General features: G+C 39.7%; 1 protein-coding gene across 2 annotated transcripts in view; it reads left to right on the top strand.

Annotated features, from left to right (window-relative positions):
• Positions 1-26,207, top strand: part of THEMIS (thymocyte selection associated) — a 71,903-nt gene that overhangs the window by 10,285 nt on the left and 35,411 nt on the right. For both annotated transcript variants that reach the window (XM_054629449.2, XM_077175273.1), the window contains exons 2-4: positions 3,296-3,454; positions 11,352-11,810; positions 14,526-15,568. In XM_054629449.2, the coding sequence (XP_054485424.2) occupies positions 3,296-3,454; positions 11,352-11,810; positions 14,526-15,568 (1,661 nt within the window). The remainder of the gene's footprint in view (positions 1-3,295; positions 3,455-11,351; positions 11,811-14,525; positions 15,569-26,207) is intronic.

The following is a 26,207-nucleotide window of genomic DNA, read 5'->3' as shown; positions in this document are numbered from 1 at the left end:
CTTACTGGTGGTATTGCAAAGCATTTTGTTTGCCAGTGGATTATGTACCCATGTTAATTTCTTTGATGGTAGGACAATGACCTCCCTTGATTTTAATTTTCTTGGGGGGTTTCGTGGAATCACTCTGTGGCAGATATAGACTGAAATGGTCATTAAATCTTCTTCAATAATAGTTTTTGGAGAGCTTTAGCCCCTTAACTGCTCCATTTAGTAGATGAGGGAAAGGCTGTGGATGTTGCCTACTCAGATTTCAGGAAAACCTTTGGCACAGTCTCCCACAGCATTCTCTTGGGAAAGTGGGCAGCCCACAGCTTGGACAAGTGTACTCATCACTGGATATAAAACTGACTGGATGGCCAAGCCCAGAGAGTGGTGGTGAAAGAATGACAGGAAAGACATTGAGGTTCTGGAGCATGCCCAGAGAAGTAAAAAGGAGCTGTTGAAGGGGATTGAACAGAAATCCTAGGAGGAGCAGCTGAGGGATCTGAGGATTTTAAGCCTGGAGAAAACAAGGCTGAGGAGACCTTATCATTCTGTAAAACTATCTAAAAGGAGGCTGTGGTGAGGTGAGGCTAGTTCTCTACCCCCAGGCAACCAGTGACATAAGAAGGGAAAGGGGCCTAAAGTTGTGCCAGGGGAAGCTCATCTCAAATACTGGGAAAAAAATGTTCACTGGAAGAGTGAACTGGAGAGAAGCACTGGAACAGGCTGCTCAGGGAAATGGTGGAGTCACCATACCTGGAGTATTAAAAAAGTGAGCATTAAAATGCCTGGAGTAATAAAAAAGAGAGACATGGCACTTCATGATCGGTATTAGCAGCAGCCAGCCTCCTGATGGGAGCTGTAGCAATTTCCACAGAGACAGCTGAGTTAGTCTGTGTTTCATTGCTAAGGGACTGAACAGTGCAAACAACTATGAGCTATTTCTACAGTAAGAAAACCAGATTATCCTTTTTTGTTAAACAGCAGCAGCTCTCTTGCTCTTCTGTTCAGTACCAGAAATGTTGAAAGCATGCTTAAACAGCACTTTTCTTCACCTGGCACTGGCTGATATTTGTGTGGCACTGTAATCCAGAATACCTCTGAGTTGGTCATCATCCTGGTGTGCAGCAGGAAGCCTGCTGGGTGAGTTTGGAATCCAAGCACAGCAGAGACCTTAGGCCTGTATAGGGTCCTCAGCAAGGGAAACCAGGGGATATTGTCCCATCCAGTCTGTGAAAAGCATCTTCCAGATGGTTTTTTACTTTATTTTTTCAATCAAGATGCATTCTCCAGAGGGTTAAAAACCTACATCTTCTTCAGGGAAACTGAGGATTTTCTGGTGTCCATCTCAATTGTTGAGAGCATTGCACAAGCAACCAATAGGTTTGTCTGGACATGTATTCACAAAAGAGCACACTTACCCAGTTGCTCAGCATTACTTTCCATCATTCTCCTGTTGTTTTGTGGTGCTCTGTTGAGGCTTTGGGTAGGTTTAGGCTAACACAAGAATAAATTATGCTCAGACTGGGCTCCCAGTGACTTCTCTTGAGGTCTAGGAGATAGTCAAGTGCTTGTCATTTGCAGGTGCTGCAGCAGAGTTAAGAAATAGACCACAGACTCAGTAAGAGATGCTTATCAGCCTAGGCTATATTCAGGACTGGAATTGTTCTTGAATGAAGACCAGAAAGATCAGTCAGCTAATTGTTGGGGTTTTTTGGTGTGACACTTGGGTGGAAAAAAGAAAAGTAAGCTGGTTTTGTTTTTTTCTTCCTTCCCACTATCCCCACCAACTACAAGGAGAGCTGTAAAGAGTGTTGCTCTTCAAGGAAGGGAGTTCTGCCAGCAATAATGATATTTCAGTACTGGCCTTCTCAATTATTGATTGCAACTATGTAGTCAGAGGTCAGGTTTTAAATATTTCTTATTGCCTGATACCATTCTTTTACCTAGGTTAAAAAAAAAAGTAAAAAGGCAAAACTTTAAACTGAACAAGATATAACTAAGGGCTTAGAGCAATTGTGTGAAGGAAAATCTGTCTTCTCAGAGGAGATAATGTAAAGGGTAAAATTAACCCTGAGAGCCCTTTGGGGAAGGGAAAAATGGAAATGAGAAAGAAAGTATTTTAAGTAGCTGAACAATATTGATAGGAGAGCAAATAAATACATTCACCAATGCATTGGGAGTGGAAATGAGAACAATGTTTCTCATGACAAGGGAAATGAAATTTTGAGATGAGATTTCAGAAAGGGCATGTCCACATTGCTTCAGGACAGATATTGGTTAGTTCTTGGGAGGAAATGCACAGAAGAATGGAAACTAGTATTAAAGTCAACATTTCTGATGTTTTGTGTTCAATGCAATTCTATCCACAAATGGAACACTATGTGTTCTCTGCATTGCCTTTATATATAGTCAATTGATCCCATGCCCCACAGCTTCTGCTTATCTCCTGCAGAGACCAGGAAGAATTTTCATTCTTCTTCATAACTTGATTTTTGAGTTTTTTGGCTTTATTCTTGTCCCTGTGCATCTGCTTCTGAAACAGCAAAGGTTGACCACAACTAGAATGGAGAAGGGAGGACTAGTTTTGGTGAGACAAAATACAGTTCCAGGTTTTGCTGAGGAAGTGCTGAAACACTTGGATGGATTGCTTTGTTCCTTTTCTGAAAGTTCTGAACATGACAGACAGAAAAGGAATTTTTTGCTGCCAGGTCTGAATCAATATGCTAATTTCAACATAGGACAGGGATTGCCATTGGTAATTTGCCAGTTTTCCAATTTCTAGTACTTCCTTCAGGTCTTCTGTTACCACAGGAAACTCAAATGCTGGTTGCACTTAGATGTCTCCTGTCATCTCCCTGGGTACCTTCAAGGCTCTGTGGGTTTTTTGTATCCTGCTGTAGTCTGTAGTTTCCTGTGGGATAAACTATGTCCTGTGCTGTGCAGAGCCACCTTTAGTGAGCTCCAATGCCTGCTGGCTTCAGGACACAGCTCCTGACAACCCAGGTAAGCCTATGCTCTACCTTGACCTATTCTGGTCTACTAATTTGGAAATGTAGATTCTTCAGACCTTGTTCTCCTTGCATGCATTTAAGAACCATGTACACACAGAGCTGATTGGTCATTGAAGTCACAAGATTGTTTTTGTCATGACCCTGAAGAGGTAAGGGAAAATTAGGCTAATTATCACAAGATAAGTACTATTTCTTATAGTTTAAGTATTATTTTTGTTTTCGCTCAAAGAGGTAAAGACACATGACAAAGTAAGAAAAAGCTAAATAATGCTTTTCTTTCCTTTTGCATTTCTTTTCAGACTCCATCTATGAGATGTTTGGAAATGAATTCTCCCTCTCAACAGAAGATGTCATTAAAGTTATTGGCTTCAAAATTAATAAACTCATAGCAAGTATCTGTGAGAATAATGAAGTCAGCCAGTTTTCAGCCAAAGTGGAATTACCACTAAATTTTCCTGGTATAGTATTTCATGAATACATGTTTTTGAGAAATGATAGCCCTGAGTAATCACCTTTGTTCTTTTTATTGATTTGCTGTCTTGATTCATATTTGAGGTTGCAACTCAGCTGTCAAGAATACAGTTTTATCAGATGGTACAAGACATAGTCAACTAGTTTTTAAATTTCAACTCTCTTACAGTCCTTTCTCAAACCTGGATAGAAGTTATTAATATTATAAAGTTTTGTGGTAATGCTTTCTACACTTGGAGTCCCTTGGTGTAAGAATTAGAACAAAAATCTTATTTTCGTTTACTTATGACTTTGCCAAATCTTTTCTGAGTTGAAATCTCCCTTGTTGTGTTCTTAAACTATGATGTATTTACCATTACTACATCTGTATTTTATTATTATGGGTACAAAATATTTTCAATACTTTGTTTTCAATACTGCTTTTGTTTTAATGATTTATTCTAACTATGATGGTCAGAGTGGCTGCTCCATGCTTGGAAACAGGATTAGAGGGGAATGGATGTGGTTTTACGTTTAAAAAGTCACTTTTAATTGTTCTATAGAGAAATCCAAATATATTCATATTTTGGAGGATGGACTTGAAATTTGGCATGTGGTACTGACTTGTTGAACCATACTTCCCCTTGAAGTACTTGAACCATATCTATGGTTCAAGATATGGTACTTGAACCATATCTTCCCCTCTCCCTGTTACCTTGTTCAGGAGAGCTGGCCAAGTACTGAACCCAGTACTAGTTCATCATGTGTCATATTTATTAATTTCCGAATTTTGCTCTCATCTCAGTTCCTCCACTGCTAGGGCCCAACAGCACTGAACAGGGAAGTGAGTAAAGCACACAGAGAGAAGCGTGTCTCCCTTGTGAGTATCCCAAGTGTGGGAAGTAGAGGAGACAAACCGTGTTAGTAAAATGGTAGAAAAAGTTCTGATCTCAGAGCAGGACAGAAGGATGCAGATTTTCCATGCAAAGATCAGAGAGTGGAGGCAGGTGCAGCTGGTTTCAGCGGCACAGGAAGACCCCACCCACCCACAAGTTTGCAAGTAGGGCATTTCCTAAGCTGGGAGTCTTGCAGGCAGCAGAGGTAATGGGAGCTCCTTGGTGAGAGGAGATGAGCAAGCTGGAAAACTGCATGAAGAGGGCAGTCAGAGTGGGAGGGAGTCTGGGGGAGAAGTTGTGGGGCACATGCATAAAGGAAACACTGGTACAGAGCACACACAGAATACAATAGACTTCAAGAGTCTGAGATCATGCCCAGGACTCACTTTGGCCATCAGTCTAGCTAATGGACTGAATGAGGCTACAGTTTTGTACAAACCCCTCCCCCCCCCCCCCCTAAATATTTAATTAGCACTCTATTGTACTGAAAGCCCATGGGAAATTAAATTGATGCTGCATGGGGAACATAATATGAGTGTTTTCTAGTGTTTGAGTGCTTGACTTAATAACCTCATTGATGCTCTTCTAAAGTCTTGCTGAGTATGCCAGAGTGTGCATGTGCATGTATAGGATTTAGGTTATGCCAGTATCCAAGCTGGGACGTGCTTTTTCTGCAGAGGGAGACAAGACACACTTATTGAAACAAATAAAATGTAAAAGTCCAAGGGAATGATGAAATGTTTCATCTGAATTCTACAAAAAAAATCTTCTGCTATGCCTTTATTTGCCATCTCTAAAATACAGATTTCTCTCTGAAATAATTGTTTGTATATAATTTCCCACCCCTCCCCCCCCCGCCCCACAAATAGATCCTAAATTTACCTTCACGTTTTTCTTATCCTGTGAATCAGAATATCAGAATAGTTTCTATGACCACTTATTAAAAGACTTTTTTGGAATACCATTTTCAAGCACTAGTAGGGCCCAGACATAGAGATCAAAGACCTTTTAATTATCTGTGGCTATCTAGAGATATTGAAATACGACTCTCCTGTGAACTCTCAAGATACTTGGTATTTTTCTTGTAATCCAAGTTTCTCTGATATTATTAAAATTTCTTCTATCTCTAAAATTCATACACCGATAGAAATATATTCTAAATCTTGATTGGCAGATGAGGTTGAACATTTGAATCCCAAAATATCCAACACAACAGAGTGATAAAAGTAATCCTAAATTTATTAATGTTGAAGGTCCCAACTGTTAGAACAGAAAGACTTGTGATTTCAAATCCTTGAACCTGGTGAATCAGGATTTATTTGCATTCAAGAGATCAGTTTTACAACCTGGCATTTGGATGCTGTTGCCCTGCTGAGCACATTTTCAAATTCGATCTAATCACTACAATTTTCATGCATAGTTATGAACTCTCCCAACCAGTATTCTAAAAAACTGGGTTATTTCACTTGAAAAATAAATTCAGAGTTCATTTTGCTGAAATTTATCATTATTATCCTCCACATGATGGGTATTACTGAACAGCAGCACTGAAGAGGGGCATAATGACACTTCTTATTAGCCCAACAGGGAGCACCACTTTCCTGTTTTTCTCTGTATAGGTACTCTTATGTGTTCAAGAGCTATTTGGTAAGATGTAAATTTGTCATTTCTCTAGTTTAGTTCTTAGCTGATGAATGATTCTCCTCTGCAGTCAAAATTTCCCAGTCTCTTGCTCTTTCTTGACCTTTTTCTTTTCACTTTATTACATACACGTGCTAAGATCTAACTGAAACACTGTACATGAAACATGGCTTGCCCCCATCTCTTGAACAAAGCACAGAACTGAATTGCAGATGATCTTTTCCATGCTGCCTTTGACTTAATTCAATAAAAATATCCACAGGTCTCCAGGAGGCTCACCCTGTATTTACATTGTATGTACAGTGCTCTCTTGCCAGCGTTGATGCAAAGAGGTCACTTGCTTTGATGCTCTTTTCCATTTCCTTTGCCATGAGCTCTTTTGCATGCCATGGGCTCATGTATCCTTTCACTGCGCACATACCGGAACGAATAAGCAATGCTCCTATTTAGGTTACTCTGGGGATAGCAGCTCTGAGAGTGAAGAACGGGGCTCATTGGCCTTAAATGAGCCCTACTCTTTGTCTTTCTGAACGTATTTGCAGTCTTCAGAACTCCTTTTTTTCTTCTCAGATCCTTGATAAAGGCCTAATCTGCCCTTTGCATTAGAGAAACCGCTGCAACCGCAAGTTCACTATCTGTGTTATTTCTTTTATCCTCATTCTAATTTGTTCTTTTTCATGCCTCAGAGGATCGGGCTATTCTTTCTGTGCTCATACACTGGGTAAAATAATAGAAGTCTGCTGTTACTCTAGACACTTCAATGACTACATCTAACCACATTTAGAACTACAATTTTCACTACTAGCAAATTGACAGGTAATTTGCACAACAGCTGAATTGTTTGCCAGCACAAATGATTACATTTCATTCTGTTGTATTCCTTCTTCTGCAAAAAACATTACTGGACTGCCCCTGTTCTAATGAGGTCCCTGGCTGTTGCTGCTGCTCATTCCTGTGTAGTCTGACAGACACCCAGCTGAGCATGACTGCCCCTTTGAGCACTCATCTGCAAGTCAAAAGACAGGAGACTTGTCAGTGACCACAAAACACATCTGAGGAAGAACGAGGTTAGGCATTCAAAGGCTCATCTCAGTACTAGCTGAGGAAGAGCTGGCTTTTGGAACAGGATGAGAGGAGGAGGATGCTGAAGCAGAAGAGGTAGTAAGTGGGTGTTGGAGGTGTGGGAAAAGAGGAATAGTAATTAAGTAATCTCCAGAGAAGGTAGAAACTGTGCTCTTCCCAACCTTACTTGGGGAACAGAAACTGCTAGTCTGGGACAGATAATTTGTTCTGCTCTTCTTTTTTCTTGAAGGCTGCTTGCTACCCTACTAGGCAAGCCTAACTATTGGTTTTCTCAGCTTTCTGTGGGGGAAAGAGAGTAAAATACTCCCTTCCCTAGGAGTCTAATTAAGACTGAAAATAGGAAGTCCATAAAGCTCCAGAGTGGTACATTTTACACTACAGACAGTAAAAGAGAACTGCATATACTCTTCTGTAAAAAAAGTGGTAAAAATATCCTTCTATCAAAATGTGCTTTCCCATAGCACATTCAGTCTTGTGATCCTCTGGCTATGTTTTCTCTCCCATACCAGTGAAATAATTTTCTCAGATTCTCAAACTCTCTCCATGTCAACTTCTTGAAAAGATGGGCTGATGATGTTTGGGGCATACTAATCATTCATTGTATTATGTCTAGGCAGACTTCACCTCGTGAAATGTCACAGAGGCTTCTTAGAGTGGAATGATTACATTTTCCTGTAGTATTATTATATATGTGTATAGTTCTTCTTATATGACTTTTTTATTTTCCCTCAAACCATTGGACATCAGTACAGTTTGGTTGTAGACCAGATTGCATTTAGAAAGTAAATCTATAGGAGCAAGAATGCCAGATCTTGATGAACCATATGGACTTTTTTCCAAATTTATTTCCATCTGTCTTTCCCCCTTACAGTCCACCAAGATGTCTTGGGAAAGTCTAAGTGAATTTGATTCAGTCATTTTATGGTTTGTGGAAAAGTACAAAAATATTTTTGTTTGACCTCAAAATGTCCATATTTTAGCATCTCAAACTTACCATATGTCTCCTCCTCCTGGAGGCTCCTTGTTATCTTAGATTTGGAAAACATTTGTTTTTTCAGTTTGATTCAAAGTGATTTTAATAAGGCTCTGAATTGTTCCAGATAATATTGTTTGGTGTTTTTTATGGTTTTGTTTTGGTTTTTACATATATACAGTATCAAGGAGAGCATTTATGAGAGGATATCATGGCAGAATATGGCAGTGACTTCCATGCAACATACCAAAACAGCCTTTTATATGTTTACCTATGTTCTATGTAGAAGAGAAACATATGAAACTTTGCATGTTCATAGCCACTCAGAGGTGGCTGTTAGGTTGTGTCAGGAGTCTTATCAATACAGAAGCTAAGTATGCAAGGCCACATGGCTCTTCTCTTGCCTAAGCAAGCATTCTGTCACCAAAATTATGAAAACCACCAGCACAGAAGAGAAACATTCTTCTGCTCCCATCCTTGACAAAACCAGTCTGCCTGGGCCAAGGGGTTAATCAGGTGTCTACTTCTGCATAAAATCTGATAATTATGCTTCCATATGACATCTGCTTTCCAACCTGGGATGTTCATCGGTTTGCTGCTGAAATAGTTGCCTTCCAAATAACTTTGTAGGCCCAGCAAAATTAGTAGCCTCAGACTATTGTCAAATTTATAGAAGATAGAATGTTCCTCATACCTGTACTTTGCCAAATATTTTCAACTGGAAGTTTTTTGCACAGATTATGGGGGCTTTTTGATGTAATTCAGGGGAATTTGTTGGGGGCCTACACTTGCTCTTGTTTTACAGATGGGTAAGCATAGTTACTGCCTTTGGGACACATCATAAGTACTTTGAATATCCTTTTTAATGAAAAAGATTCCTATTTGTTTTCTCCCAGCACTGCCAAGAGATGATACTCGTCTTGTGCTTGCAAAGCATGATACTAGAACACTGTTTGTCTTTTCCACAGTTTCAGTTTGTCACTGGTGCCTTGTCACAGTGATACTTTCTAAATGCTGATCAACCTGTTTGTGTTGATCTGCACTGACATGCTCCAGTGATGATTAGGACTGTGGTAGATAACTTCCTCACTAATAATTGTGTTAAAATGGCAGTGAGAAACATTGCAAATATCAGTGGGAGAGAAAAGTGTGTTCAAGTTATACTTTGTATATTTATGCATGTACAAAGTTCATGCATGTTCCTTACAGCCCAGGAAAAAGCCTGGAGGCTTTCCTGTAGGTTTTCCTGCAGTGAGGACATATATGTAGAGGATGCACTGACACAAGGGTACTGACTTCACAAAGGAAAGTTGGCTGACATACAGACAATTGTGAAGGCACAGAACTGCAGAAAGAAGTGACATTGGTGCAACTGGTGACTATTTCTGCAGCAGATCAAAGAGGTTATTACTGCTTAGGCTGCTGAACAGGCCCTCAGAGATGTTTGTTCCCAGAGTTACTAGTGGTTACATGGGACTACATGGGACACACAGAACCAAATATGCCCGATCTGTTGATGAATTCAGTTAAAAGCTGCTCAACAGACAGAATCTTAATTTTGTCTCCTTTAACAAGAGTGGTGCTAAAGTTACAAAGTGAAAGTACAGGGGTTTGCTACTGTAAAGAATCACAGCAATCCTGTAGCCAGAACCACCCCCTTCAAAAAAAAATTTTTTTAAAGGCCGTTGTCATAGATGTAATTACACATAACACATCCATTTAAAGAAATACAATCTTAGGGACATCCTGATACCATGCAGGGCCTTCAGTTGTGTTGATTATGGTCAGTAATGAAAGTCAGTAAGGGAAAAACTTTAGAAGAAAATAAGCACCTTGCTTATTTTTAAGAGAAGCAATATCCCCTGATCCAATTCGTTAAACAATCCCACAGTCAAGGGAAGTCTAGTGAAGGAAATTAGTGTCTTCCCAAGATCCAACAGCAACTGTGTGGTCTGGCAGCATCTCACCTTACTGAAATCTAGGTATCTGCTGGGACATCCTGCACTTGGCTGAGGATGATTGGGTAGGACATTTAGAACCTTTCAGACATGACTTAAACTACTCATGGGATTTGAAGCTGCCATAAACGTGTCTTTAGTGGTACCAACCAGGCTCTTTGATACCCCATCCCATGCTTCCTCCTTAACAGCCAAAATGGGAGTATACCCTTACCACAAAGTGCCCTCTCTGCAGTCCAGAGGCAATAGCATCAAGGAGCAAAGCCATAGGATTTTTGCTGGTTGGCTTTGGCAGACAAAGGGACAAAAGGCGCAGTGTCTGCCAGGGAGCTTGGCTTCTTTGTCACTGTAGCTGTAGCTATTGGTTTATTTGTGACTAGCAAACTTGGCCTAGAAATAACCTTTATTCTTGCTTATATTCACTCTAAAGCAAGTCTTTGTCAATGTCTGTCTCAGGAAGCTGCACTGCAATTCCATGAGGCAGCATTCACAATGCTGCCACGCCTTGTGAGGAAGACAGCTGGATCACACAGTTCAGCTAGGACCTGCTTTTTAGTCCTCTCAACCCTCCAGTTCATCTTCCTTTATGAAAACCCTCACGCAAATATAGAAATGTACACATTTTTCTTGCAATGGAAACTCCTAATGAGACAGATCCAAAGGGCATGATTAACATGAAGTAATAATGTCCCTAGGAGATAGGGAAGCTCAGATACAGCTTCTGCCTTGCAGAACTTCAGCATTTTAATTGCCTAGTGATGGCTGGAGTGCTACAACACCCAGACTTTGAATTAATCCAGCTGGTGGACTGGGCTGTCTGATACGCTAAAATCTATTTGCTCTTTCTTATCTGTAGGTGCTACTCTTTCATTTGGGATGTATCTTTAAACACACTTGGTCTAGGAATTCCCAGTCTGTGTGTGGAAGGTTACATAGTACTGATGTTTAGACAAGAAACTTATCCTGCATGAACTAATCACATTAACGTTGTGTTTCCTCACACCACATCTGCATTTCAAAGATTGGTTTCCTGAGAAGACAGATAGGAATTTAGGATAATTTTTCTTTTTTTCTGTGGCAAAGAAAAATTTTCCTGTGGACTAAGAATGCTGGATGTCAGAAATTAGATACCAGAATTTCAGAATGCTGGATGTCAGAAAGGGTTATTTCCACCTGCTTGTATGTTGTCCCAGCTGATATTACCTCTATAGAGTGGTATTTTTAGCAATTGAGCTGTCATCTATGAATTATTTGATGTGCTTTGCTCTCCATTTTCATAACATTCACAGTCTGAAATTTGGCATGACTTTCTTTGTGAATTTCCCTTTTTATAATGCAAGTTTTCTGTTCTTAGGTCTTTATAAGGTTGTGGCAGATAAGACTCCATATGTCAGCATTGAAGAAATTGCAAGAAAAGTCTCTATTGGGCCAACAAGGTTTGGCCATCCTTCTTTCTACAGTGCCAAGGATATAAAATTGGAAAATTTCACTATCAAACATGATGAGCAGATCACCTTCAACTCAGTGGAAGAGGTCCATGGAATAATGGCTGTGAACTGTGTCGTGGTCAGAAATAACCAGTCTCATTCCCTTACTTTGCCCCTTTCACAAGAAGGAGAATTCTATGAGTGTGAAGATGACCAGATATACACCTTAAAAGAGATTGCAGAGTGGAAAATCCCCAAGGGTAGAAACAGGATTGTTAAACTTTCCACTGCTTTACATGTGTGGGACTCCTCTAGTCCACTTCCTGAGAATTTTGATGGCTGTTTGATTCTCATGCCTGTCTACAAAGTGCAGGCAGTAATGAAATGTAAGTAGGAATAAAATCTGTGTTCTGTTGAACTTGGTGTAGCTAAGTACAAAAGTAACCTTAAATACACAACATTTTCTTAAACTAGCCATGAAAGATTCAGTTTGTTAAAAATTCCTTATCCATATTTGCCACTAATGTTAGTTTCAAGAGGAAGAAAGATAAAAATAATATTTTGTTTAGTATATCTTTATCATCTGTTAGTTGAGATTATTACTTTGCATTTCTTTCTGTTGCCATTTTGTTGATGACTACAATTAAATCCTCGCAGAAAATATATGCATAGTAAAAAAGGTTGAGTTTAGGAATTCTGTTCAGTTCCCAGATTCTCTTTCTTTGTGTCTTAGACTTCAGCCATGGAGAAGCCACTTGATGGCTTCATATGGCTATGTCTAGGAGGTAGAAAAAGAAAAAAAAAAACAATTGCACATGTTGCAATACACTTAATTACCACTTAATTTTCAGAATGAGGATGTTAGAGAAAGGAAAATCATATTATTTTATTCTGTTGCAGAAACAAATATCAACTGAATATAAACACAAAAAACTCATGGACAATTTATGAAACCTGTAGATTTGAGGAAGCAGAAAGATTAGAAAACCAGTATCTTTAAAAGTTTGTGCTCTGAGTTTTTATTTTAAAAAACTCCAAAATATTTATGACACTAGTTGTTCCACCAAAACCTTGACACAACAGGGTTCTGATTGCAGGAGAGTAGCTTAGCTTTTGGGAAGGTTTTGCTGCTTGTTGCATTTACTAGAAGCAAACCAATGAGCTCCATAGAAATTGAATCCTAACAGAAGTATGGCATTCATGAGGATATTAAGCAAGAAATCTTTTCACAATTGAGCATTTCTCTGTTGAATTATGTAAGCAAATGGACAAAAGAGAAAGAAATAAAAGCAGGCAGCGATTGTTAACACAATATACCATATGCATAATATGCTTATCGTAAGACATTCAGCTGTGCTTGCTATGTGACTTAATGTGTGAGTTTGGAAAATATAACTTCACAAGATAAAGCAACTGTAATGTAGAAGTAAAATGTAAAAGTAATGTTTGCTGTAACTCTAGCTAGATTCAGGGATCTAGCTCATCTCCTGAAGCTCAATTAACTCAGGTTTATTGCTATATCCACTAAGATATTTGTGCAGAATCAAGAGGAATTTAATGCTCCTGAAAAATCTTCAGAAGATTCAGAAATATTCGATATTCACTTGTCTTCCAATCAGTTATTCCAATAAGGATTGTATTTGTTGTTTTTATTTTAAATTTCATGGTGTTTTCAACATTTAAGAAACATTGCATATGTCCTAAATAACTATTTAATACAAACTGGAAAAGTAGGCTTCATGGTACATGAATAACTACTTTCTTGTGAACCATGAAGAATGGATTTTCACCACTTTTAGGAGAACTATAAATAGACACAAGATAAATTATGAGACTTACTATCCACTTTAAAAAAAAGATTCCTGATAACTGGGATAAATGATCACATTTTCACAGGCTGTGAGCAGGAATCCTCTATATGTCTCATTATTAATAATGAACAAGTTGTGTGTGTGGAACTCTCACAAATGCACATAGAAAGTTTCATTTTCACCAGTCATTTTCCTTTGTTGTCTTTTCCTTGTGGTGCTCAGGATGTTTATCACCTCAAGGTGTCAATGTGACAAAAGCAGAGTCAGAACGAACAGACCCTGAATCAGTGTCATAGAACTCCGTCATATAAAATAAATCCGATACCAACTTTTCAGTATAAAATATTAGTATGTCCTGCTACAAGGAAGTGTGAATCCAGTATATACTATCCCTTTGTGTAGGTCTATACAGAATAAATCCTATCTAAGAGAGTAATTAAATATTATTTGCTTGTTAAATTTTACTGCCTTGGTCAGCAATCTGTGGTGTCACTGACTTGGAGCCAAATTCTTAAACAAGCCTTAATTACATAGTCAGCTTTGTTCTTGGAAGTTTTGCATTCCAAATTTTGCAATTTCAGTTGTGGTAAAAGAGCAGTTGTTCCCTGTCAGGTTGTTAAATTCACTCGCTCAGTTCTGATAGTGAATAAAACCAGGTGAGGCAGAAAAAGATGCAACAGTTCCAGAGAGGAACATAATATTAAAATGTCTTAATTCATAAAAATAACTTACTCTTAGTTATACAAAGACTTAGCCATTTTGTTAAGTGATATTATTTCCTAATAATTACAGATGTTTTAATTATTCTTATAAATATCAAAATACCTTTTTTCTCCCAGTCTGGCTATAGCCGCAACATGTTGTTAATGGATCCAAATGCTATTTATTTATTAAAAATGTTTCCCCACTCATTTCTTTAGAGAAACTCTAAACCACTATGAAGTAAAAGAATAAAAATACAGCTTGCACCCAATAGTTTGAGAAGATAAACAACTGATTAAACTTGGAGGTATTGTGGGGGAAATAGTGAATTAGCCTTTTCTTTTTCTTAAACTTTGTGTTCACTTGCATACCTATTGTCTCTTCATTTCTGTGGTCTCATGCATATCTGATGACCATATCTCTCAAATTACAACAATTAGACTTTGGCTGGCCCAGTTAGTAGTGCACATTTACACATGGACATGCATGCCTCAGGGAAAGTACTTTTGGTATCTGGCCAACAGGATGTGTATTTTATTTCAATGTCAGTTTGAAAACAAAACCCAATATATTTCTTTTTCTTTTCAGTTCGAAAAGATATAATTCATATCCTCTCAGATCTGGATGTTGAGGTCAAGGATGTAACAGACCATTATGATATTAGCTCTTTCCTTCAGCCACTTTCTTTGGAAGATATATTTGAAAGAACAAGCAAAGAATTTCCTATGGTTGCTCAGATAATGGAAGGGCCTTCGGGAAACCAAAAACCTTATAACTTATTGTCTACAGGGAAAGAGATTGTCATCTACAAAAAGTACCAGGCAGCAAGAGTCCTAGCCTCTGAGATGAGAAGTGATTCCTCCAAAAGACATTATTTAATCCCTATGAGCTACAAAGGAAAGTTCAAGAGAAGACCTCGGGAGTTTCCAACTGCCTATGACTTAGAGATAGTGAGAAATGAAAAAGAACACCTTCATGTTGTAGCAACTAAAGCTTTTACTTCCCCTCATGAAGAGCTTTTTTCTGTTTCAGTTGGAGATCAATTTCTAGTTCAGCAATGCCAGACTAGTGAAGTTCTATATGAGGGAGGAAAGAAACTCATAGATGTTTTAGCTTGTGAGCAAATACTAAGTGACTCATATAAAAAAGTGCTCCTCCCTATGTACATGGAAGGTGGCTTTGTGGAAGTGGTTCATGACAAGAAACAGTACCACCTCTCCGAGATTTGCAAAGAATTCCATTTGCCTTTTAATGTCAAAGTGTCCGTCAGGGACCTTTCCATTGAGAAAGATGTCTTGGCTGCTGCGCCTGGTCTGCAGTTTGAAGAAGAAATCACAGACTCTTACTTGCTGATCAGTAGTGCCAGCAGTCCAGTGGAGAGCTGGGAGATTCCTGTGTATCGCTTAAACATGTTGGTCCATTTACTCAGCAAAGATGTCCAGACAGCTGCACCGCCTGTGACGAGGACAACAGTGGAAGAGGTCAGTGAAGAGGAATACTATATGTTGAGAAGATACGAAAACCTAACCATTCATCCACCACCCAGGCCTCCCAAAAAGCCAACAACAGCACCACCACCTACTTTTGCAGTGCCTAAGCAAGATGTGTCTGATGTACTGCAGGCTCCAAAGGTAAGGTATTCCATCTTGTCTTTGAATGTCTTACAACCACAGGTCATATTCTGTGGGTTTAAAGTCTTCATTTCACTGTTGCATCCTTATGCCATGTACACAGATGGCTCTCAGCTCCCTGTAATGGGCAAATTAGCAATTACAGACAGGAATGGCTAAAATCTCCAGTGTGTGTTAATTGATCCATGAAAAACAACGGAACCATGCCGACTCACAGCAGAAATCTTGGCTGTATAATTTTGCATGGATAATCCTTTACTGCACCATTGTAAAAGCGAAGGGAGGAATTTGAAGTGCCTGTATTTAAATCTTTATTAAGGGGAAACATATGTTTTCATGATGTAAAGATAATTTTGCTCAGCTGGAAATTGTGGAATTAAGTTCACAGAGAGACAGGTTGTATTGAAATTTTTGAACTCATTGTTTTGCACTCACCCAAGTGGGAAATAGGTTTGGGATTAAAAAAAAAAAAAAAAAGAAGCAGTTATTTTAGAATAGAAGCTGATATTAAAAAAGATGTGCCCCTTCCAGGACAATTTTCTTGATGTTTAACTAACTAAGACAATGCATTTGTTCTTTAATCTTTGTGTTGGGTCTGGCTGAGGTGCAGTTGATTTTCTTCACATCAGTCTGTGAAGTATTTTTTGGATTTTAGATTTAATCAGGACTCATAACACACCAATCTTTTGGCTGTTTTACAGCCATGCACCTACACTGTCAAAGCCTTCTTGATTTCCCAGGCTTCCCCAAGGAAGTTCATTGGGGTTGGGCAGGAGGTTGGGAGAGGACATAGATGGGGGAGCTGACCTCAGTTGACTAAAGGGATATTCCATGACACATAATACTGTGTTCAGCAATGAAAACTGAGGGTGTGATTTGCCTAGGAAGGCAACCATAGCTCAGAGACTGGTTGGACAGCAGTCTGCTGGTGGGAGGTGGTGAGGGACTGCCTTTCATCACTGCTTTAGGAGTTTTTCCCCCTCTTTTCTTCATTTATTAAGCCATCTTTATCTGAACCCACAAGTTCTCCTACTCTTGCTCTTACCATTCTCTCTCCTGATGAGATCATCATCCTGATGTCAGGGTGGACTGAGCACCCTGTGTCGTGATTGCTGTGCTTTAAATACAATGGAACTCATGTTATTATATTTTGGGGGATTCAGAGGGAGTTCTTTTTTTGTGTGTTGGTATGAAACTGAAGTTGAATTGTAGCCTCTGATAGGGCAGTATTTGTGAGTACCTCTCTTTGCCTGCTGGAGGTGTTCCTTCTCTCTTTCCTCAATTCCAAGACCACATGCAAGCCCAAAGCTCCACATAGAACCTGGGAGATGGTTACAACCATCTCAACAACCATTACAACAACAGTCTATAGGAGAACTGAATGGATAAGGTGGCTCCCTAAGATAAGGGTATTACCAAAAAAGATGTGTCATTTTCTCCTGTCTTTACTGCAGACGTGTCTTTTCTTCTAATTTTTGAGCATTGAGCAGCTTAAATAAGACATCCTGTTGTGCAAGGAAGGATACATGAGAAATTTGTCCATGGAGCTCACAGGCAAAAAATCACCCTGGTACAGGCCAGGGGTAAAGAACTGAGGGAAAGTTCCCTAAAACTGTGTTTCTGGTCAATCTGTACCCTTGTCAGGAGGATTCAAACCTCCTGCAGTTACTGATGGCTGTGTGTGCAGAAAAGCAGGTGGATGCTGACTCCAATAAGGCTCAGGCAGAATATAATATTTTCCTAAAGTGAGAAGAGAGCGGTAAGGGTAGAGGAGGGATGAGCTGAGGTTCTTTTGCACATTCATGAGTGAGAGCAACCTTAGACTGCAGCTGTCCAGACAAAGGAGATAATTTAAACACTGTTTCAGAAGACCCTTTTTAATTTTTTGAGGGGCAGGTGCCTGCTATAAATAAATAATAAACTGCAGTCAGAATGCTTGGAGTTATGCATATTGTAAATCTCCTCCCCTGGGAAGGTGAAAGAAGTAGAGAACCTTTATTCACTAGATTAAACATCCTGAGCTGTAACATATTGTGTTTAAAGTAACACAGAATATATTATCTTTTCTATCTTGAGCACCATGAGTCCTCTGAGAAGATGTGGATGGTAGCACCTAGGCTCTGCCTTGGCCCCTATGCAGTGCTAGGGGACATTGTGGGTTTTTTTTAAATGTGTCAGGAATGTCTGAGGGTTCAGAAAGTCAGAAACTGTGACAAACTGATAAATAGCCATCTTTGCATATTTTGTGACTATGCATAGGCTTATTTGCATAAATAACAGATGAGCATCCTAATGAGCAGAACTTAAGCCTGACAAGGTGGCAGCCTGGGATAAGCTTTAGTGCTGCATGAGTTGCCACGCTCCTCCTGCCGGCAGCTCCCTGCCTGGTGCTTGGGGAGTTCTGGCTGCTTGCTGGAGAGGGGTGAATGGTTTCCTTGCACATCAGTTTGGAAGCTCTGCTTGGTTTGGAGCTCCAGGATAAAATGCTGCTGCTGCTGCATGGGTCCAAAGAAGACTAAGATCTGCCTGTTTTTTGCCAATACCTGAGGATTATCTGCAAGCATGGGTCACCTTTTGCTACAGCTTGTGCTTTGATCGCCTCAGCTTGCAGCAAGGCTGTGAGGGCAGAGAGGCTCCAGCTGTCTCTTCCTGCTGTTCTCTGACCTTGGTAAGGGAACTCTGGGCCCAAGAGCAGGGCTGCATGCTTCACTGCATGCTTTTGGTCATGTGAGTCACTGGCTTGTATGAGATTGGCATCCAGCGTGGACTGGAACCTCAGATGAAAGTGAGAACTGCCTCTGCTTGTGTGCAAGGTGCAATGCTGCAGAGACATGGATGTCTGCACACTTCAGCAAAGTCCAGAGACAGCAGACGAATTCTCAAACATGATACAGCTGCATTAACTAAGCACTCTTCCCAGTCTCTTCACAGGGCTAAATAAGTTGGCTCAGCTTCTGCTGATACAGCTTTCACTTCCAGAACCTGGGATCTCTACTCTCACCCCCGCCCCAGAACTGCACAGACCTTCCTTTTCCCTCTCATATGAACATTTTGTTTGTGAAAGAAACATCCAGACCACATATGTTTGCAATTTTATATTACTTGCTAATTGAATTAAAAAAGACAACCCCCAAGAAAATGCGTGTAAACTAAACAAATGAAAAAAAAAGCTGGTATTAATGATGAAAATAACCTTATACTTTGTACAGCAGATATCTATCTGATATTACTAGCCTATAACAGGTATTTATCCAATAGCCAATACTTCCACCCACAAGCACCCCCAGCTGAGGACAGGAATGACATAACAGCTTGTATCCTTTGTCTCATGGTAAAATGTATTATAAAATTCACCAGAAATCTACATTCTCTTTGCTAGAATAATTGGAATGAATTTCAGAGAGGGTTTTAACTGACATATAGAATTAAATGGTCATTCTGTTCCTGGTTTGTGAGCTTATCTAGAAAGTGATAATGAAACCCTAGAAGTTAATGCTACTGATTCAACAATAGGGCATCTCACATTTTTGCCAAGTGGTTCCTGGAGAGAAATTCCTCTGAGAGTACTCAGTCAGGACCTCACTTTCTAGAAATGAAAATTCATATAAAGAGAACAACCCAGATTTATCTGTTTCTTCCACACATTAGAAACATCACTGCAAATATGACAAACCAAGTTTTCACTTGGTAACTTCTTTGAAAATAGTTTTCTAAAATTTACATTTTTACGTGCTCAGAAACCCACTGTTTTCTTCCCTTTGAAAGGATTCAAGCAGCAAAAGTTTTCTAGCTTTCTCTTTGCCTATTGGTTCAAGCAGTAAATATCCTAAACATTTAAGAAGGTGTTAATCTATATCCCTCAGTGCTTTTTGTATTAAATTGAAACAAAGGGTCCACATCAAATATTGCTAAATGGAATCTTAATGAATGCATGGAAAGCCACAATTTAGCCTTGTACTCCTAAGACCATAAGGCACTGCTTAAGGGACAAAAAAACCCAGTATTTCACTCCTGATAAGGAGTAAGAGAGGTTAGTTCCATCCAATGCTGTTATCAATGGTCTGTTTAGTCATGTATCTAACCTGAGCAACAGCAGAATCAGTAAAATATCCACCAGCTGGATTGCTGCTAAATAACTTCATGAATGTGGAACTGGAAAAGTCAGTCACAAGCAGTAATCTGCTCATCGCTGGCAAGAAAGCTGAGAGAATTCCAGCCAAGGAAACTGGAATTTAATAAAATAGGAGCATCAGGGCATGATAGTTAATCGTCATTTTGTGCTAAGGTCCATTATCCTTTCAAAAGTCATTACAGTGCTAAGATACCAAGAACTTTCTTGCTTCCTTGCTTTTTATTTCAAAATTAAAATTAAAGAAAAATTATCACTTCCATCTGGCTTTGCAGTTTTACAAACTGAGCTATCGAAATCTGCCATTAACATATTTATCGCATCTGTCTTCACAGCAAAATGAAGACTTATCTGGAATTAGTTGATAAGACATAAGCTGCATTTCTCAGCAAATGAGTTTTCCTGTACTGTCTCCTCTCCTTCCTCATAAGTATTTCTTTTCTGCTTCCAGTGTATTTTTCACATTTTTTGCTCCTTTATAGAGTAGATTTAACACAAATATTTCTGCTGTGTAGCAAGAAACTAACCTTCCTAAACAAAAACATACTAAAAAATGCACACTGGACAGCCAGAAAAAAATAGGTAAGAACAGACTTCAGGAATTAACAATCTTCTGGCTCTAGAAATGAGGAATAAAAAAGAGGTTCATCAGTGGATGCAGAAATGTGCATATACAAACAAGGAGGAGGGTTTCTCTGACAGGTGCAGAACTGTGGTTGCTGATGGTGCACCTGTGCTTCCTCTCTTTTTTTTTGTCCCCACAGAAGAGGATGCTTCCCACTCCCTGGAATCTCACTTTGTACCCTCTCTTTCCCCCTCCTTCCCCGCATCCTATCTATTGTTTATCCCTGTCATTTTCCAGTAGCTTTGTAACTAACATGTGAAGGCTGGAACTACATCTCTACAAACTGAGGACCACCCCATACTGTCATTGTGGCCAATTTCCTAAAGTGTCCTGAAATCCTATCCCCACCACAGCCTCACCTGGTGAATCAGACCCCAGTTCCCTCCAAGTCCTTGTGCTGAAGCTTCTCACTTCTCCAAGAGCCGCATCCACACTGTGCTGTGGGTTCCTTTCCCTCCTAAAACCCATCCTGCGACAGATATGCCTGATTTCCCCCAGACCCATGTGTTTGAGTACCCCCATGCTACACTTTTCATGTGCCCTTCACCCCACCCCTAACCTACATGATATTGGTTCCCCAGTCCCCTGTACTGCTTTCAACAGGCTTGCCTTTTCCTGTCCTCGCTTCTTCCCAACACGTCTCCTCTTCTCACTCTTCTCTCACGCAGAGAGCTGGAGCCAAGGTCACAGGCACAAAGGAGTGGGAGCTGCAGGCACATCTCAGGTTACACACAGGCTTTTGTTGCCTTCCCCAGCAGCATGTATGCCAAACCTCAGCACAGGATCGGTCTCCTGCTAGGATCTTAGGGGAAAGCAGCATGTAGGTGCCAACAAGTGTCAAGCACTTTGATTTTCTTGTTGGCTGGACAGTCCAAGCTGAAGGATTTTACATTGATGCAGAGATCCTTTTAGCTGTGTTGGATCTGGGGGCCATTTTCTGGAAAGTGTATCCACATCCTACTATGCTGGGCTGAAGTCTACACATGTGCCGTCCCATTTCACCTCCTGGGGTTTTCTGTAGAAGAAACCAAGCAGTGCTGGCTGAAGACCAGGACTGCTGGGTGCCGTATGGACTCTGAATGAACCAACTGGAAGGGGTTAGAAGAACTGGAAACCTTAAAGCCAAAGCTAATGAAGGACAGGAGTTTTCCTGATATTCTCAGTACTCTCTTTTCCTTTTAAAAAATATTAAAAGCTTAAAATTTTCACAGAGAATCATCAAGTCAGCAGTAGGCACTTACTGTGGTTTGATGTTAGTCTCAAATCCGAAATACAGTGGGGAAGATATCAGTGTGCCTGCCAGAAGGACAGACAGTACATAATTGCCTGAAGAAACAGCAGGGCAATCTGAGGTGTAAGTCTCATTGCTGAAAGGCATTAGTGATACAGGAAAAGCTGATATAGTACATGGAATTAAGGAAGGTACAGATGAACATTTGGATATGCTGACTGATGAAAATGCCAACTGGTTAAAAGCAAATTGCTTAATTTAGAGCTAAAAATGAATTACTTGGAGAACAAAGAGAAAAGAAATATAAAAATAAAGAGGATGCCCAGAAGAAATAAAAAATTGAACCACATGAAAATATGGAACCCTTGATAAGAAGGAAAATCCTGAACAGAGTGTGTGAGCCAAAAGCCATTGATGTCAATAAGGAAAGAACTCGCTGGCATATTTTTTTTCCTGTGTCACAGAAAGCACATAACATAAAAAAACATACAGCATAAAAAGATCATATAATTATGTATAATTCTCAAGCAGGACAAAAAATAATGGAAGAATAAATCCAAAATTTGAGGAACCACTGCAGCAGAATAACTCTCCAAAAATAGAATTTGGGGAGTAGGGGCACGGAAATGTCTTTTTTTTCAACTGGGGTTCCAAGAAGCCTTACTTCACACAAAGCTGATCTGCAGGCTGCATTTTACTGTTTGTCCCTCTCCTCACAGCAAGAAAATTGGAAAATTAGGTTTGTGGATAGCTAGCTGTTCATGCACTAGCTGTTATGGACTGTGTTTTGGACTTTTATTTGGAAATCACTAAAGATTTTTCCAGATTAAAATGGCCAGAGATAATCTAAAGCCCAGCAAATTTCCAGCAGGAAGCACAGTCCCCATACTCCTGCAATGCCTGTCTGCAGCAGTGGCAGTGACCAGGCAGGCAGCTCCCCAGGATGCCACAGAGCCACTGCCAGGGCTCTGGGCAGCTTCCAGGCTCTCTGACTCCATCCCTGCTCAAACACCTTCAGGAACTTTCCTAGGCTCTGGAAGCCAGCTGGCCTGGGGTGACTGGTGTTGTGGTGTTGCGAGGGTCCCCAGGACGAGGTGAGAGATGAGAATGTGACTCCAAGTTCTTGGAAGGCTGATTTCTCATTTTATGATATGATATTAAAAGGAGTGATATATTAAAACTATACTAAAAAAAGAGAAAGGAGACATCAGAAGGCTGGACAAGAATGAATAATAAAAACCTGTGACTGACCAGAGTCCTGACACAGCTGGACTGGGATTGGTCATTAAGTAAAAACAATTCACATGCTGGGTAAACAGCTTTCCAAATCACATTCCAAAGCAGAAAAACAGGGAGAAGCTGAAGCTTCCCAGCTTCCCAGGAGAAGAAATCCTGGCAAAGGGATTTTTCATAAAATATCACAGTGACAGGCTGGTGTCCCTGCTAGCAACCCTTTGGACTCCTTATTTGTGGGAATTTGCCTTGGGGTGCTCTAACCACCAGATTAGGCCTGGGAACTGTGGAAAGAGATAGTGACACAGGTTGAAATGAAGTCCAATGATGTTTTCCAGGCACTGTGTAATCAACTAGTGTTGATAGAGCCACTGCTAAAAAACTATGGGGGAAAAACATAAAAAGAAGGAGTTTCACTTAAGTCACTTAAGTGTTGTATGTGGTCAGTGTAAGGGACAGCACTGACATTGCCCATTCACATTATGCATTCTTTCATGAAATTCAAGATTTGGCAGTACTGTCAGTGGAGAATTCTGGTAATGCAAGCATCCCAGAAGGTTTGGATAATGCTCTGAAATATATGCCTCATGACAAGAAATGATAAAGTTGCTGTCAGTGTGACAGCAGGGTCACATCCTAAAACATCTGTAGCCATGGTTCACATTTTTCAGAGAGTCTTTGCAGTGAGGAGTTGAGTGATTATCAAGGAACAGAGAGTGCTGTGGAGGCACTCATCAAATCCATTAACATTTGTAATGGCTGTCCAAGCCCTGGGCTTTCCTTCTTTACTTTTCGAATGTGTTAGTCCATAGACACGGCATAGAAAAATATGATAAGGGAGCTTTTAAGGGCTAAAAAATAATGTATTGATTGTCTCTACCACAATTTTTTTTTCTTTATCTGTAGAGGTGTATAATTTACACTGAACTTTTTCAAGGTATTTAACAATATTTTGGTCTTGTTTTGCCTCAGAACACAAAACAATTTTACTAGTAAATAGATGTCATGGCAGTGTGTTGTGACATAGTGGTCAGATTTTCTTTTCTTTTTTCTTTTTTTAATACAGAATAACAAGAGGAACAAAAATGCAGAGTATTCAAGTCTGTTGTGATTCCTGTAGTGCCACTGAAAAACCAGAGCAGTGATCCCAGGCTTGCAATGACTGTAGGCAGTGGCCTGTATCAGTAGTCAATCTGAACTAATGTGATGGAGCAGAAGTAGAGAGTCACTTAATAGGAGTCACTGGGGAAAAAAAATGAAAATAAAGGAAGCTCTTTGCTAGTTTGTGGTGTGTCATGGACCACCCTGATGGAAAACATTGGTGATGAACCCTGCTTTAGTTTGGACTCTAAATTACCTAGAGTTGAAATATGTTTATCCTGGCTTTTAATAAGCCAGGATAAAACTATTCCCAAAGCATTACTTTTACACTTTAAGAGTCTTTGAAAAAGTAAATAATATTTTATGTGTGAAATGAAGAAACCATATCTGGAAGGTACTTTTAGGGATCCATCTGTTTTGCATAAGTAGTAAATGCATGTTCTGCAGTATTAATGAGGAAGAAGTGGTTCAGTTTGCTTGTGAATTACTGTCATTTGAAGGGAAATGTGCCAAGAAATTGAACAGTAGCTCTACAAGAAAATTCTGGCCATGTGAGGAGAGGGGTTCACAGGAGCTCAGTTGGTCTGGCTTACATCGTCACTTCTGTAAATGTTGCTTCAGTGACCACAGGCAAATCACAAAAATATCATTGCCTCCAGATACATGAAGAAACTGCCAGATGTGAAGAGGGATTGTGGATTTACAGCTCATTAGTTTCTTTATAGGGATGCTTAAAGCTCAGGTAAATGCAAGATACATTGCCTCACTTTCAGTAAGGGTCAGAGCTGCCTCACATTTACTCTGGAGCAGTAACCACACAGACAGTTGCCATGGAGTATTAAATGAGCTGTAAATCCATGCTCATTTACTAGGTGGCAACTTGTTCATGTAGCTGTCTCCTCTGCCTGTGAAATGGGACACAATGCTTCATTTTCACATCTTGGATATTTGTATAGATGAGAATGATTTTTCTATGTATGAAGTATTTTGTGCATTGACTACTGCAATAGCAACAACAATATTATCATAAAAATAATATCAACAATGGAATTACTGGAGCTTAGTACATTTTAGCCTTATTTAAAGTTTTTAGCTGGAAGTTAATCTACAAAAGAGGTGAAAAAAATAAGTGACAGTTGTCTAGGACAGATGGATTCTGAAGTATTTGAAAGAGGAAGAAACAAGAAAGAATAACTTATTTAAGAACTTACACCATAGCAAGGTGTTAACCCTGAGGCTCACTAACACCTTTGAAGGATCAGTCTTTTGTTAACCACTTCATAGTTTATTGCAATAGTAGACACAGGTCTTTGTGCTTGTCTTCTGCCTCTGCTGTGGTCTATCTGGTGTCTTTAGCCTGGTCGTCACCCGTTAGCTTAAAGAAGGTAGAAGTTGGTTTCAAGACAAGGAGAGTTATGAGTGGAAAGTCAGACATTTCTTAAAATGCCTCCATAAATTTCCCCACCTTGTGGGACTTTGGCAGACGATGGCACTAAACTAAGAGTTGCATGTTAAAGGTTAGTTGATGCAAGTACAAAAGGTGTCAGCAAGGGAAGAAAATGAGGAAAGATGGCTACAGTACAAGTTACATCTATCTATCTAGCTAGCTCTCTATCTCTATATATCTATACATCTGTATCTTATATTGATACATCATACGTGTATAAAAAGTAATCAGATATAACTGATGATGTATAAATAAATGCTGGGCTAAAAGGTTGTTTTTTGAAGTCAGCCTGACACATCATTTATACTACTTGCAATGATGGAGCAGCACCTCAATTTGGGTGGAAGAGCGGATTAAGGAGCTAAGCTAGGAAGGTGAAATTGAGAACTAGTGAAACAGAAAAACAGAATATCCAGTTACATTCTATCAAACTGTGAAATGGGATGGGAAAGCAGAATTTATGTAGGATGGAGGGAATTGCATTTTTGTTACAAGAAGGCTGAAGGTGAGCACTTCTTTTTTTAAAAATGTTCTTTTCCCCTTGTGGATATCTTAATTCATAACAATTCCTGCCCTCATTGTCTCTCATATAAAAGTGAAAAGCAGTGTTATGTAAAAAAATCTGCTGTGTTTGACACAGCTGAATGCATACATACATGGTGGCTAACATGAAATATCTGCTCTTCACCTGTTCTTTGCACCTCACTGAACACACGAGAGGTCTTGGTTTGCCTCCTACTTTTACTCCATATCACCAACACCTGATGCTGTGAAAACCCAGGGTATCAACCTCCTACACTGTTCATATTGCCTCTCTGTTCTCATGGTTCAAGCCATAAGAATATGGATGCAAAAACATGGGAGTTAGAAGGA

The sequence above is a fragment of the Agelaius phoeniceus genome, chromosome 3 (genome assembly GCF_051311805.1).
Source record: "Agelaius phoeniceus isolate bAgePho1 chromosome 3, bAgePho1.hap1, whole genome shotgun sequence".
Lineage (NCBI taxonomy): Eukaryota > Metazoa > Chordata > Aves > Passeriformes > Icteridae > Agelaius > Agelaius phoeniceus.
The sequence above is the reverse complement of the archived record's forward strand: the minus strand, read 5'-3'. Positions and strand labels throughout refer to the sequence as shown.